Source organism: Squalius cephalus (genome assembly GCF_949319135.1).
Source record: "Squalius cephalus genome assembly, chromosome: 8".
Lineage (NCBI taxonomy): Eukaryota > Metazoa > Chordata > Actinopteri > Cypriniformes > Leuciscidae > Squalius > Squalius cephalus.
Genome location: NC_137129.1, coordinates 1681525 through 1698229, shown reverse-complemented (window position 1 = coordinate 1698229; position 16705 = coordinate 1681525). Strand labels below are relative to the sequence as shown.

Here is a 16705-nt window from a genome sequence, read left to right as displayed (position 1 = left end):
GATGAGTGATTTCGAAACACTGCTTCTTGAAGCTTTGAAACCTACAGATCTTTTGTTTCGAATCAGTGGTGCAGAGCTTTTATAAAACTGCCAAAGTCATGTGATTTCAGTAAACTAGGCTTCATTACATCATAATTGTTTCAAAATGTCCATTTCATAATATCAAATAGGCCTATGCAAAGTTGAGTATTGCGACCTTGGTAGTTCGGACTTGTCAAGTTTGACTCAGAAGAACGAACTGCCGAGGACTGAAGTCCGGTTATCTCTATATGAAATATGTCACAAAACACCACTCTGCCTAATTACAGCTAGAGTAAATTACATTAAAATCATCACAGTTACTCATTGCACAATCAGTTTCATTAGGGTGGCAATTGTTCAGTCTATCGAATGGATCAGTTAAATTGACAATTGAATAAATTTGTAATTTAATGCAATATGTGCTATAAAATAATACAAATGACTATCAATCCGTTTTTATTAATAAAAACTGTTCTGACAAAGAAGACCTTTAGTGAAGAAGCTGTTAGTTGAGTTTCTTTGAGAGCATGATATGCAGTGGAGGTTTTACTTAACTAAACTTTTGTTTAGTAATGACATAAGAACATTCAAGAAGAAGAAGTTATTTACTTTGTGGCTAATAATTAGGATTTGTTTTTGTTTTGCTTTTAAAAGGGCAAAATACAGCTAAACAATATTTATTGCTAATTATTCTAAATAACATTTAATCATTTTCAGTTTCCAATACTCTTAAATTATCTTATTTATTCTTGTAGATTTCATTAATCCTCAAAACAAAAACCTTATCCAAGGAATCAGAAAAGGGCAATCAAAGGGTGAAAAGGTGAATCATTTGTGCAACAAAAACACAAACAGTCATCCGTACAGCAAACAGAGAGACAGCATTGGTACATTTGTTCAGGGTTTGAACAATGTTTACAGAATGTAAACAGAGCAAAACAGCAAAAGGCTAATTAAACAAACATGATATTCAGTTCTTAAATCTCAGTGAGATCATCTGCTTAAATAAAGGTGAAATAAAAAAAAATAAAAAAAGTTGATCAAATCATCTTACTTGGTATCGTGGGCGTAGAATACACAGGGGAATTAAAGTTAAAATTGCCCTTTTAATAAAATGTAAATTCGTGCCTTGCACTTTTTCATTGGACAAGTGTGTTCACATAGAGGTTTTCATGGGGCTATGTGTGTGTATAAATCTAGATTAAAATTTTTAAAATACAGTACGTGACATTTCCATGACAATCAGTCCCTCACGTGTGATACCCATGCTCACACCCGCGCTTTATCCAACATTCAGCATCAAAAAACCTTCTCCTTTTCCACTATTAAGTTAAGCAGTGCAAGTTGCCTTGGCATGTGGTATCCATATTGTGTTGCACAATGATGAATAATTTTCTACATATTTAACAATTATCAAGCTTTGTTGGCTATTAAAATATCAGCTACATTAGTAAACAATATTAGAAACAACATTAGAAAACATGGCATTGGTCTTCACGGTTACACTGGTGATACTCAGCTCTATATTTCTTTGCAGCCTGCACTGTAAAAAATAAAATCGTAAAAAAACAGTCATTGACTGTCAGCTGCGGCTGCCAAACAAAAACCGTAAAAATAAAGTAAAATATCCTAATTTAAATGAAGTGCAAAAAACTTTTACAGAAATTTTCCTTAAATGTTTTACAGAAAAACACTGTTATTTTACAGCTATTTCCTGAATTATTACGATCAAACACCTTCATTGTAAAAAAATCCCATAAAAAAACAGTCAAATGACTGTCAGCAATGGCTGCCATACAAAAAACGTAAAATTAACGTAAAATATCCTAATTTAAATAAAGTGCAAAATACTTTTACAGAAATCTTCATTAATCTTTTTCTAACTGAAACACACAGTTAAAACACAGTTATTTCACATTTATTTTCTGACTTTTTTACTGAAAAACATGCTGTTAATTATATGATTTGGTGTGACTATACGTCACTGCATCAGCAACTACAGTTACTGTCAGTTAAATAAATCAACATGCAGCATATCATCAGTGTTTCTCTGCTCATCCTGGACTGAAGCTCAGGCTCTACTCTTCAACACAACGGTGACACACAAAACACACCATACAGAAACACTTTAAACCCCAACAGAACATTAAACACTACCAGATCTCTCAGGATCTCAGCAACTTTACTTATTACAATCTAGACTTTATTTCATACTAACATTCTTATTGAGAATTAGCAGAGGTTTAGAAGTTGAAGTTTTATTGAAAAGAATAAAGTTTGATGTCTCCATGATGGAGATCAGTGTTTGCTTTAGTTGGGCTCTTGACCTTTTAGTATTTAACTTTAATGTTTTTCTGGCTGCATTAACTGTGTGTCTCTGATGCACATTTGTAATTGTAGCAATCCAAGTGAAACTCAGATCAGATGATGTTGGTCACTTTTTAGTGATAATAAACATCTTGTAGTGCCCTGCTTTATTAATACGATCTGAAGTGAAATATCTGATTAAGTTGTTAAATTTATGCTCTTCATTTTGCGTTATAAAACTGCTATAGAAGATCCTGCAGTGCTGCGATACTCAGTTTTTATGAAGTCATTATACAGAAAATGTTTTGACAGGATCATATAGACTCACTCAGACATCAAGAATCAGCGTATGAATCTCAACAATGGTGACAATGAAAAAAAATCTGAATTACTATAAAGTCACAAAAAGGCTTTGTTGGTTGTCACCATTGTTGAGATTCATATGTTGATTCTTGATGTCTCTATACTACTTAAAAAAATAAATAACCAGCTCAAAACGTTTTTTTTTTTGTGTAATATATATTTTTTTTAATTTCTGATTGTTATAATAGGGATGCCACAATATTTCCTTAATAATAAGATTACATGAAAAATTATAACTTTACTGTAGACTTTGTATGAATCTACATCGACATATGAATTCTAAGTTAATACATTAAAAAATTTGACTGTGATATCAATGAATCTAATCATCATATAATGACTATAACATCATCAAAGAATGATCGAAAACATTTTTTGCTATAACAAATGTGTATCAAATACACAGTTAAAGCTATCAGAGAAACCTAACGTTAAAAACTCACGGGTCATGAGCCCAACTAAAGCAGACACTGATCTCAATCATGGTGAAATCAAATTTATTTTAAAGTTTTTTACACTTTATTTAAATTAGCATATTTTACTTTAATTTTAAGGTTTTTGTTTGGCAGCCGCAGCTGCCAGTCATTTGACCCTTTTTTTACGATTTTTTTTACAATGAAGGTATTTGATCGTGATTATTCAGGAAATACCTGTAAAATAACAGTGTTTTTCAGTTTATTTAATTTAGGATGTTTTACAGTTTTTTGGGGGACTGACAGTCATTTGACCATTTTATCATTTAACTGTTTTGTTACTGTTTATTTACAGATTATATTTGTAATTGTACATACATTTTTATGTAATTTAAGAAAACAGAAAAAATACTGTATTAAAAATACGATCAATTTTCTGTATAAAAAATGTGAATTACTGGAATTTGTCATTAATGTCACAATACCTAAAATAACAGCTGAATTTTTATATTACAGATATTATTTGTAATTTTACAGTGTTTTGACTACAATTTAAAATTAAAGAAAATGATCGTAAAAAAATTACAGTTATTTTCTGTAAAATTAGGATTTTTTTTTACAGTGTGATGAAACATACCAATTCACAAAACTAATGGAATGTATAGTGATATAAAAAAAATGGATGACTTGTAACTTCCTATTGCTAATTCAGAGAAAACAGAGCATTTAATTATTGGACCAAAAACATTGACATGTAATAACCCAGAATACTGTCTAATATTACAGATCTTCTTCTCCACTCGAAATGTCCTAGACCCTTCATTTAACCTCGTTTGGGAGTCACACTTGTTATCTTCACGGTTATAAGTGACCGTCCTCCACACCAGTAAAACGTACTCGGTTACTAACCTAACCTCGGTTCTCTCTAGAAGAGGTCTCTCGTACTGCGTAAGTATCTTACGCTATAGGGAACACAGTGTAAAACGCTGTGCGTGCTGAGATCCAACACCAAAGTCCCAAGGGCAGGTGCCCGGGGCTCATATAGTGCATGATCACCAGGGAACTCACAGGGAATATTCCATACAGACAGGGCGAAAAACTCGGCCTGAACTGATGAACATTGTGGGTCTTACACACTGCCCATAGAGTTTTTCAGTCGATCAGAGAGCAGCGCTCAGCAGCTCCAGTATTCTGAGCCGATAACATCAGAACAGACAATACTGATTTATTAGACCGACAGCAGCTTAGCCTGTGTTGTAAAGTTTTTCTTTCTTCAAAGCAAGAACCAGGAGAAATTGGGTTCACATTCATGAAGTTATTCTTTATTGAGGACTTTGTGTTGACGTGGCTGTAGTTCTTCCAAAATCTGACTAAGTGAATGTTCTCTTACAGTTTATATACATTATATCCAAAACTGTGTGATGAGACAGGTTTCAGAACCTGTTTTAGACTGAGAGTGCTGCCCACCCTAACCCACTCAGCATATCTATTCAAATGCTGAGACCCGAGTACAGGACTGGCAGGACTTTCTTGCTAAAACACAAACTCCAAGAGCCATTAAGAGTTTCAGTAAAACAGGACTGACCGGAGTCTTTTGCTAGAAAACTCTGCTAATAATAATTTATACCTAACCTTTTAACAAGCACCTTCCAGCAGCCATCAGCTGCTTAAAGTAATCGACTTGGCTGCTTACAATAATATCATTATTTATGTTCTTATATCACAGCACTTTTCCTGCATGGCATACAAGGAAAAATTATTCAAATATTGTGTAGTTTTTTCATGTCGGTATTTGTGCAGTTCTGGTTGTGTCTGCTTTCTCATTCAATAAGGAAGAAATGTAGCGCTCAGTAAACACAACATCAGCACAATGTAAGTCTTTCAAGGATATGCAATTTAATCTGTCAGTAACGGCAGATATAAGGGATTTTGAAAAGGCTGTTTCAAGCATTGTAAATTTTTCTACCATTGTTTTTGTTTTTTATTATTATTATTATTGCCTTTAAAGGGGTCATATGATGCCATTTTTGTACAAGCTAATATGATTCTTTAGGGTCTAAATTAAAAGTTTGTAATATACTTTAATTAAAAATTCTCATTAGTATTGTAAGAAAACACTCATTTTACCTGGTAAAAAACAGCTGTTTTCAGCACGCCGTTTAAGTGCATGTGTCTTTAAATGATAATGAGCTTTGCTGACCCCGCCCCTCTGTTCTGTGCGTACACCGTAACACAATAACACAATAACCATAACGCGTTGTTCATTATAAACATGGGATTATGAATTATATTGAGAATGTCGTACATAGAAAACATGGCGTAATGTACCCTGAGTGTAAACCTTAGACGCATTCATCGTGAAGCGTGCAGCAAGCGATTTGCAAAGATTAATATAAATATTAATATAAAGGTTAATAAACGTTACACTCACTTCTTCTTCTGGAGGTGCAGCGGGAACACGAATAGTTGGTACCGATCCTTTTTTCAGGAGCAGCTTCTTAGCAAAACCAGCTTTATACTGACCCTCGTTTATAAAGCAGTCTGGTGTGTGAAATGATTCGCGCAAACATGAAAGATCATCATAACAATGATGCGCGGACTATGATTGACTAACACAGTCTCACCCCCAAACGTCACATACTGACGCGTCTTGACCAAACGGCAATATACGACGAAAAGGGTACCCCTAAAACATCCGTATGTGACTATTCGGGTTATGGGTAGGTTTAGGTATGCGTAAGGGTACCGCTAAGAGGCGCTGCTGGTGCGCTTATGTCTTCGTCTCATATGGACGTTTTAGGGGTACCCTTTTCGTCGTATATTGCCGTTTGGTCAAGACGCGTCAGTATGTGACGTCTTGGGGTGAGACCGGGCTGGATTGACAGCTCACTCACGAGCGGGGGCGGGTCTGTTATGGGGGAGTGTTCTAATCTGTGTTTCGTTGCAGTTTCCCTGGTAGCTCACCTGCAATCAACGGGTTAATTGGTGTCACCTGAAGGGAGCCACTTTAAATCTTGGACACATGCTCTCACTCTCTCGTCTTGCAGCCAGCACTGCAGTAGCAATGTTTCTGCTTCTACAGTCACCTTTTTCTTTTAATATTAAATAAACTTTATTTTGATTGGCAGACTTTTGTTTTGTGTCCTTTATGTTGCATCCCTAGAGCCAGGGTTGTAACAGGTCTGTGTTGAAACGCTGCTGTCAATCAACAATCGTGGGAGGGGCGTCCGACCGTGTGACGTCACGGCTTGATTTGAGAGAGGGGAAAACATATAAGAAGATTAAAAAAAAACACTGGATGGATTTTTATCATTTTATGATGGTTGTGTACAGGCACTGCCAACACACATTTCAGTACAATCAACTTGTAAAAGTGCATGTACCATTATATGACCCCTTTGGTTCTGGAAAAGTTATAGGTTTACACTGCCTATAGGTTTTGGGATTATTTTTCTTTTTTTTTTGCCTGACTGGACTGTATCCTGCAAAGTCTACTCCTTTCTGGTGTTATAGAAATGGCCATTAGTGATCTCTCTCTTCACTTCAATGTCCCCCTTTGCTGCTCCTCCACGTGTACGTTTTACAGCCCTCACTTCATAGTATCCAAGAAAGTCAGTGGGTTACGAATGTTCTTGGATCTGCATGTGTTAAATCAGGCCTTTCACAAGCTTCTGTTTAAAGCTAGGTTTATACTCGCCGCATCCGCACGAGCGTGAAGGTGCGCGCGGCAAAAATTACGTCATTGCGGTGTGGGCGGTCGTGCGTGTTGGGTGCGCAATACACCATTTCGCGGTTTGTACGGCTTTTTTTGTAACAGCCCTCGCGGCTCCGCATCCGAAGATGCCCGACTTCGAGCCGAATCTGGCCGAGCATGTACGTCTCACCGCACCGGCACCCAGTTTGCGAGTCTTAAATTAGTTGCTTACATTTAAAAAATGAGCCTACAGCAGACATAAGCCATTTTAAGGAAAAATAAAGGTCCATGTTTTATAAAATGTCCACGAAACTTAAAGGGATGGTTCGTAAAATCAACCTAGGGTCCTTTGCACCATGACCTCGAGCCAAACACCCCCCCCCCCCCCCCCCCCCCCCAAAGCCTTTTTTCCCTTGGTCGAACATTATTAAAGTTAGAGCTTATTTAGAGATATCAGCCGGATGACTTAGTGCAGGCGCTAATGGATCCAAGGATGTATCTCATAAGTTACCTCACTAATAATGCCAAGAACTTCTACAGTAGTACAAATAGGTTCTGTACTCATAAAACGAGGCATTGGAATGTTTGTAAGTTCATCAGGAGTTTATTTAGATAACACTTGCCTGATGGCTAATGCTACCGCTAACCCGGACGTCGAGGTCACTTCCGATATTTGGGAAAAGCACGTAAAAGTCCGGGCAGAAAGTGATGCATAAGGATGTAGTGTAATGACGCCCATTTCCAGGAATGCACTAATATTTAGTTGGTAGTCCCAGTCTCAATTATTAGTTAAGACTAAATTGTCAACACTTCGGAAAACATAATAAAAATGGGCGTTGTTACACTACATCCTTATGCATCGCTTTCATATATATATATATATATATGTATAAACTGTGACGTAGTTAATCTGGTTAATTTCTTCTTCTTTTTTTGGCTAGTAATAGTTCTGAATGACTTAAACATTTAGTAGCCAAATTGGCCGGTGGGTGAAATAGTTCATTTCAAACCCTGATCCCAAGGGTAGCATGTACAATACTCAGGAGTATTGATCAGATCTACCTACAGCCACTCACATCTAGCTCACCATATAAACTCTCACACCTCCGCTTTTGTTTTGAATCAGTGGTGCAGAGCGTTTATAAAACTGCCAAAGTCAAGTGATTTCAGTAAACTAGGCTACTTTACATCATAACTGTTCCGAAATGTCCATTTCTCAATACCAAATAGGCCAACGCAAAGTTGGATCTTGTGACCTTGGTAGTTTGGACTTGCCAAGTTTGACTCAGGAGAACGAACTGCAGAGGAAGGAAGGACGGAAGTCCGGTTATCTCTTTATGTATATTTTAAACAACAGTGAAACAAAATATGTTACAAAACACCACTCTGCCTAATTACGGCTAGATTAAATTACATTAAAAACAGTGTGTTCACCCCCTCGTGGGAAAAAGCTCTTCATGCACATGCAAGAAAAGCACGGGGCGGGGCGAGATGATCTTTGTGTCGCGCCCAGATCCCAGAAACCAATCATCCAGCCGCGATTGCTCAGGACGAGTCCAATGCTCGCACCGGCCCGGGCAAGCACGGCTGAAGATGGCTGCAGGTAAAATGGCTTTGTTTTGGGGAATGTAGGGGGAGCAGGGCCGTCGCTGGTGGGGTGAAAGGTGGTGGCAATTATAGGGGCCCCCTAAACCCAGTAGTTATGCTATATATTCCCCTGTATGTCCGATATTTATATGTCCGATGAAAACCACAAAAACTTATTTAGTTCAATAATTTTTCAAATATCTCCTCTCTCTCCCCTCCCTAAAAAATGGTTTAGTCTGATGGAAACAGCAGAGGGACCCAAATCACAAGTCCCACCCCAGCTAGTATAGAACCAAACAGAGTTGAGGCTGCTCCGAAAACAGTTGTTAGAAAAAAAGTTAGAAAAAGTTACATTGAAGTGCGACTGACTGAAGGAAAAATCTGGGTACCATTAATGTCATGCAGAAGAAGGCCAGACAGGAGAACTACCTAATCAAAATGTTTGTAAAAGACAGTGCACTGTAGGGATGTCAATGCATTGGGATGCGGTTCCCTAAAAAATTTGCGGGTATAGGACAAAAAGCTGCTGTCCTCTTGCTGGTAATGTACATCTCATTACTGTATACCGGCGCGCACCGCCCGAAGGATTACACACTCTTTGAGTCCCAGTTTTTTTGCGCTATTATGTAGTTTGTTGGTTTGTATAACACAGAGGAAAAAAGTGTCACAAGGATATCATCTTCATCAAAAATGAAGACAATAAAAAATTAAAGTGGTTTAATTTTATTATAATTTTAATTTTTTTTTCCGGAGTGTTTACTTCAGCTGTTAGACGCCAGACTGACTAGAAAGACATTTTATATTATATTGCTGGTAGGCCTACTTAAAAAAATATATTTTATTATTTTATTAATATCTTGTCTTTTGTTGTTATTTTATTAGTTTGTCTCAAAACCCTGATTAATGACTTTAAACTATGCTTTATAAGAAGTTATTAATCGCTTCATGCCATTGTTTCGATGTATCCTTGTGTTTGTAAAATGCATATAAATTTATATAAAATAAGCCATAGCAATATTTATATTGTTTTTTATATTGTATGTTGTTTTGTGTGTAATCCTGATTTTCTCCAGTTTATGGTTAAACAGGGAGAGAGGGAAGAGTTATGTACATTATTATTCTGGCTTATCTTTCTCCAGGTAATTTAGAGAGATTTCCGGGGTAGTTAGTTTTTGTATTGTTTGTAATTTTGGCCAGGCTCTCCCCTGAAGCTATTGCCCCTATTTTCATTATTATTCTTTTTCATATTGATATTTCTGGTTTGGTTATTGTTGATTTTATGCCTTTTTTCTCTTTATAACAGAAAATGAAAAGTTAATATTGGTTGAATTGGTGGTTGTGTTGTTGATTCTGGGACAGAAGGTTGGAAATCCTCGTTCTCTCCATGGTTTTATTTTTCTTTCTCTTTTTTGTAAAATGTAATTATTTTTTACTTGTTATCAGCTCCTCAACCCTAGATGGGTAGCTATGTGACACTATACCTCCTCCTTCAAATAATCCTCTCTTTTTGACACAGAATCAGGCAATACAACATGCAATGCTGTAGTAATTTATTGATGTATAAAGCAGAGAGAAACAAAGATAAGTAAATACACAAACCCCTGGATCAAACTGGGGTTAAAAATCAGGTGCATTTTAAAACCATTTCAAACCTTTACTGAATGTGCATTGAAACTTTTCTTTTTATCTTAAGGATAAAAGGTGCATATAGGTAAAATGAAAACAATGAAAAAGTGCAATATTAGTATTGCTCAGAAAACAGAAGTTTGGTATTTTGCTTGTAGGATCAGTGGACTGTGGCGTAACATCCTCTCATTCCACTTAATCTGGCAATGAAATCAGAAAACCATTATTAAGGCAACGTACACGTAGTATAAATAGTACAAATGTCTACACACCATCTCTCTTCTTTTATCACTCACCTGCAAACACCTCGACTTCACACAGAGTGAGAATTTTACCGTCCCCAGGTATAATAATGTTGACATATTTCCCATTAGTAGGCTTAAACTCAAATGTTTTTGTCTCTCCATATCGGATGGACTCAACAGTTGCAGCCCTGTGAAGACACACAGAGAAATAGAGAGGGGTGAATCAAAACGGCATGAAAATATATTTCTGTCAAAGGCAAGTTTGTATTAAAAGGATTTATTCAAGGTAATCTTATTTACTCATCTTCTAACCATTAGAGTAAGTATTAAGAGAGAGACAATACTTACAGCTCATTATTGTTGCCATTATTATCCAAGCAGTTGCCAATACGGATCTGAGCTCCACTTATCCTCTCTCCGCAACAATCTCCACGATTAGTGATTTTAACGCTGGTTACCCTGTAGGATTTCACCAGGTCAACTCTCCACCAGGGGTTTGTCTCCCCATTAGTGTGACTGCATGACCCAACATCCATAATTGAATTGAAGTCGCCATCGACAGCCTTTTGAGCGTCTGGTACTAATTTACTGTTGTAATTGAATGTGGAAGACTGGAAAACTCTGGCTCCATTTTCCCTAGCAAGATTCACTGTATAACATAAAATAATAAACAATAACTTTTTTTTTTTTTTACTTTAATGTGTTAAAGTATAATCCCAAAATATGTCATCCAAATGATTATTACAATTACATTATTACAAATACATTATTATAAAATAATAACAGTTATAAACTCATTACCAAGTACAAAAACAAATTATATCACAGAGTCTTCATAAATAAATAAAAATCACAGATTTTCAATAACCATATTTCAGCCTATAATTGTAATAAATTAATCTGATTAATACAATGACACACAATGGTTACAGATTTTCAAATCCAGGCATTTTTACGTGTATTATTTTAAACATACCTTTCTGACGAGCGACGCACATCCCAGTGAAAAGTGTTAGAAACAAAACCACACGCATGTCCATCCTGATATAAGACATAACACATCTCATATCAGCATATGAAGGAATCATTTTCAATTTCTCATCCTCATTTAAACAAAGAAACATATATATTGGTATTGTAATGATAACATGGTATATGCTCGGAGAGGATGGCATGGTAGCCAAACTGCAAAATATGAATAGCCTATACCTTACACACCATACTAATGTTTGTTTGCAATACTTCACATATTCTTTATTGTAAATAATTGTAATTAATTATAATTAATATAAGGAAAGTGATATTATCGGCTGTTTTTTGTATTATCAACTGTTCCTCTTCTGTGTGTTTGTTTTGAGGTGGTTTAATTCTATTCTGTATTTAAATGTAATTAAAATGCTATGGCAATAGGCTATATTACACATATCAGGCCAATAAAGCAACAAACCTATCAGTGGACAAGCTGAAAAGAATATTTGACACCTCTCTCTCTCTCCCTCTCTCTCTCTCTCTCTCTCTCTCTCTCTGCGTTCGCCTCACTTTTGTTCAATCGGTTGATCATAACTCTCGGCTCAGATGAGGGAGACGCATCTCAATCAAGCCTATTGCTAAAGCATCTCCAAACATCACCAGACCAAGCGTCAAAAGTGACCAGTTCGGAGTGAGAACGTGTTGATTTCCTAATTCGGAATATGATGAAGGTCGGGTGAGTAGATAAAGCTCAATGGACATCATATATAGGGGCGATCGGGGCACAAACTAACGCGGGGCTCGTTGTAACACACTTGTTTTAAATCCTTCCACAAATGCCAGCATGACGAAACTAAGTGTATTTATTAGTTGCTATATCAACACTATAGAGAAATAATTGCGTCAAAATTCAGAAATCTTTGGAAGTGTAATGGTCACCAGCTGGAGTGCCCTTGAGAGCCACCAGAGGGCACTCCACACCAGACTATTATCACTCCCTCACAAACTACATTTCCCAGAAATCACTGCCCGGACTCATCATCACTGATTGCATTCACCTGTGTCTCATCACCCTGTTAGTCTCAGCCTATTTATATCATGTTCACTCATTCACTCACGGTGAAGTTTTGTATGTTGTTGCATTGCATGTTTGTGTGTTTGTGTGTTTTGGCCTATTGCCTGTATATTGGATTACGTGTCTGGATTGCCCCTTAATTAAAGCTGCATTTGGATCTCAACCTTCGTGTCTCGGAGCAGTTCGTAACATGAAGATATCACTGAACATTTATTTAACCATTGCAAAAGTAAATTTCTTACTTAGCCTATGTTAATTTTTTATCGGTTTTTTTTTTTTTTTTTTTTTTTTTTAATTAGACAAATCTGATATTGTTTTAATCTTATATCTGTTAATCAACAGTTGAGATCGTCCGGTTTAGACCCCATTTTCTCAGGTGGGGCATGTTGTCACACCGGTTACAATGAGCCCCTATTAGAACTATGATATTCTATTCTTTTATGAATTCTATTGAGAAACCATGAGAAAAAGGGGAATAAAGACTGAGAGTCAATGTTCATAAATGATTAATTATTATTTTGTATTGAACTAGCTGTGCTTGTTGTCAAACTCAAAAATAATTGTATTTTTAATTATTTAAAAAATGCCATTATTTTATATAACAAAAATTGATAACTGTATTTTATTGAGAAAATGTTTGAGTTTGATTAGATCAGATAGCATTGTCATATGGTCATGTTACAATGTGCTCCACCTATGGGGCATGTTGTCACATTTCACTTCCATTCTTTCGGGGTATATCAAGAAAAAAGTATACACTGTGAAACAAAACCACATTATTGTACTAGACGTGTGTAAAATTAATGCAGGGGAAAAAAAATACTCTGAAACCCTAAGTAGGTTTACACAAACTGAGAAAGTCAAAAGGCGTTTGGTTGTGCCCCGCTCTCCCCTAATAAAGCAATAAGCCCTGCGAAGCCGTGTTTTACAGTGAATTATTACAGTGAATTATCCATTTTATAATTATTATTTTGCTGTTTAGCTTCGTTTTACATTCACAAACCCTGAACAAATGTACTAATGCTGTCTGTCTGTTTGCTGTATGTTTCTTTCTTTTAGATTTGTATTGATATGTTGTTGTGCTTAAGTAACTGCAAATAATTAACTTCCTACTTTCAGATTCCTTAGATTAGTTTTGTTTTGAGAAACTGAGATATTGTTAGGAAATCAGACAATCATAAGATCAATTTAAGAGTGTTGCAAAGTATTAAATGTTCAGTGTTATTTAATGCTATTTAGAATAATTGACAATAAACAGTATTTTCTAGCCATATTTGTATTTTTTTTAAAATCTTAATTAACGATAAATTGTCAGTATAACTGGTTCTTGTTGAATGTTCTTTTGTCATTATTGTATTGCTCTGAGTGCAACAAGACACTTCTAGACTACTATTTATTAAAACCTCCATTGCATATCATGCTCTATAGAAAGTGCATAAACATTCAACTCACCTGAATTTCATCAATGTATCTCAGTCACAGAAGACCTTCACAATTCAGCACTTGATCTGCTTTTAAACAAAATACATTTTTATATAATAGGCTACATAAATGGAATTAATACTATTTTTATAAGCAATTGCTATACTTATTATTTATCCAATATATTATTCATATGAGGAATAGCCCATTATGACCAATCATACGAATAATACTCAATTTCATATTTATATCATACAAACTCGCCAAAAAGAGACATACATCAAAGAATATCACTGTTTATTTCACCGATCTAACACTTTACAATAGCAATTATCAAAAGAATCACGAAGATGGAAGTGATTCCTGCGTCACACTCCTGCTCCGATCACTTCTAGCCTCAAACGCACCTCTTTCTTTAGGTTTTTTTCATCAAAATGAGACGATAATCTCTTGTCTGTGAGCATGCATGGCCAAACCACACTGTAATATGTCTCAGATGCGCAGATCAAACATGCGATGCGAATCAGCCAAAAACTTGTATTACCTGCCCGTAGTTGTGATGAGTGATTTCGAAACACTGCTTCTTGAAGCTTTGAAACCTACAGATCTTTTGTTTCGAATCAGTGGTGCAGAGCTTTTATAAAACTGCCAAAGTCATGTGATTTCAGTAAACTAGGCTTCATTACATCATAACTGTTTCGAAATGTCCATTTCATAATATCAAATAGGCCTATGCAAAGTTGAGTATTGCGACCTTGGTAGTTCGGACTTGTCAAGTTTGACTCAGAAGAACGAACTGCCGAGGACTGAAGTCCGGTTATCTCTATATGAAATATGTCACAAAACACCACTCTGCCTAATTACAGCTAGAGTAAATTACATTAAAATCATCACAGTTACTCATTGCACAATCAGTTTCATTAGGGTGGCAATTGTTCAGTCTATCGAATGGATCAGTTATACATATTAAATTGACAATTGAATAAATTTGTAATTTAATGCAATATGTGCTATAAAATAATACAAATGACTATCAATCCGTTTTTATTAATAAAAACTGTTCTGACAAAGAAGACCTTTAGTGAAGAAGCTGTTAGTTGAGTTTCTTTGAGAGCATGATATGCAATGGAGGTTTTACTAAACTAAACTTTTGTTTAGTAATGACATAAGAACATTCAAGAAGAATAAGTTATTTACTTTGTGGCTAATAATTAGGATTTGTTTTTGTTTTGTTTTTAAAAGGGCAAAATACAGCTAAACAATATTTATTGCTAATTATTCTAAATAACATTTAATCATTTTCAGTTTCCAATACTCTTAAATTATCTTATTTATTCTTGTAGATTTCATTAATCCTCAAAACAAAAACCTTATCCAAGGAATCAGAAAAGGGCAATCAAAGGGTGAAAAGGTGAATCATTTGTGCAACAAAAACACAAACAGTCATCCGTACAGCAAACAGAGAGACAGCATTTGTTCAGGGTTTGAACAATGTTTACAGAATGTAAACAGAGCAAAACAGCAAAAGGCTAATTAAACAAACATGATATTCAGTTCTTAAATCTCAGTGAGATCATCTGCTTAAATAAAGGTGAAATAAAAAATAAATAAAAATTGATCAAATCATCTAACTTGGTATCGTGGGCGTAGAATACGCAGGGGAATTAAAGTTAAAATTGCCCTTTTAATAAAATGTAAATTCGTGCCTTGCACTTTTTCATTGGACAAGAGTGTTCACATAGAGGTTTTCATGGGGCTATGTGTGTGTATAAATCTAGATTAAAATTTTTAAAATACAGTACGTGACATTTCCATGACAATCAGTCCCTCACGTGTGATACCCATGCTCACACCGCGCTTTATCCAACATTCAGCATCAAAAAACCTTCTCCTTTTCCACTATTAAGTTAAGCAGTGCAAGTTGCCTTGGCATGTGGTATCCATATTGTGTTGCACAATGATGAATAATTTTCTACATATTTAACCCTCTGGGGACCAAGCTGTTTTTGGGGTCCTTGAGATGTTCTGACATGCCTTGATATTTGTGCTTTTTTCAGTTATTTATAAACATGTTAATGGCAAAGGTGTAAATTCACTCTATATAGCACAAACAGGGCTACCATAATATGTGAGCAACGTGCATGTAGATGTTTGTATTTTTAAGAGAATAATGTTTATGCGTGGTTATTGAAAAAAAAAAAATGAAAGTTGCTGATTTAAGAACACAAAACACATAATAAATATGTGTCCACAAGACTTTTGACTAATTGATGTTGTCCCTTTGAGTTCTAGCTTCAAAATTATGTGAAAATCATCCTGCCTGATTGTTCGCATGAAACACTACATTGATTTAAACATTGTAAAACAGTTTTTTTGTCAGAAGAGGTTTATGCGTGGGAGTGGTAATGGGTCATCAATATTAATGAGATTCAGACCAGGGGTGTGACATAGACGCTCCCCCAAGTGTTAATGGGCCATCAGTGAGGCAGCCTGAACAAAGAATGAGGAGATTCAAATGTTTTGTTTTTCAATCTGTTTTATTGTAATTTTGTAAAAACAAAAGTAAAGGCAGGTATCTCACAGTAAATGCTTATGCCCCGTTGATGCGGGCTCTAAGCAAATCAAATGTGACCATATATTACATATATGTGACCTTTTATATTAACATTACCAATCAATAATTGTTATATTGTGCATGCATAACAACACATTTGTTGCAAAGCCACACAGGCACATATAGGCTACATTTGTGTCATCACTAAGTATATAAACAAAATGTAACTAACATCTGTAAAATAGTAGGTAAATATGTACTTACTCTTTTTGATTTTTGTTGCTGCGTGTCCTCGTTGCAGTGGAAGGCGAGAGTGAACAAGCTACATTCCTTTTAAAAAAAGTTACAAAACATATGTAACATCAACCAATCTCCAAAAATAAATAATAAAGTCATACAGGCTCATATTATTAACACTAAGTATAAACA

General features: G+C 35.5%; 2 protein-coding genes across 2 annotated transcripts in view; both read right to left on the bottom strand.

Annotated features, from left to right (window-relative positions):
* The window catches only part of LOC307162669 (fucolectin-1-like), a 380376-nt gene that overhangs the window by 20938 nt on the left and 342733 nt on the right, over positions 1-16705 (bottom strand). The gene's annotated exons all lie outside the window — the stretch shown is intronic.
* On the bottom strand, positions 9905-14419 carry LOC307162685 (fucolectin-like). Its single transcript, XM_079878192.1, has 6 exons — positions 14267-14419; positions 13753-13811; positions 11233-11297; positions 10605-10905; positions 10308-10444; positions 9905-10211 (listed from the first exon to the last, which is right to left on the bottom strand). The coding sequence occupies exons 2-6, from the start codon at positions 13761-13763 to the stop codon at positions 10207-10209; spliced, it is 519 nt and encodes a 172-aa protein (XP_079734318.1). The 5' UTR covers positions 13764-13811; positions 14267-14419; the 3' UTR covers positions 9905-10206.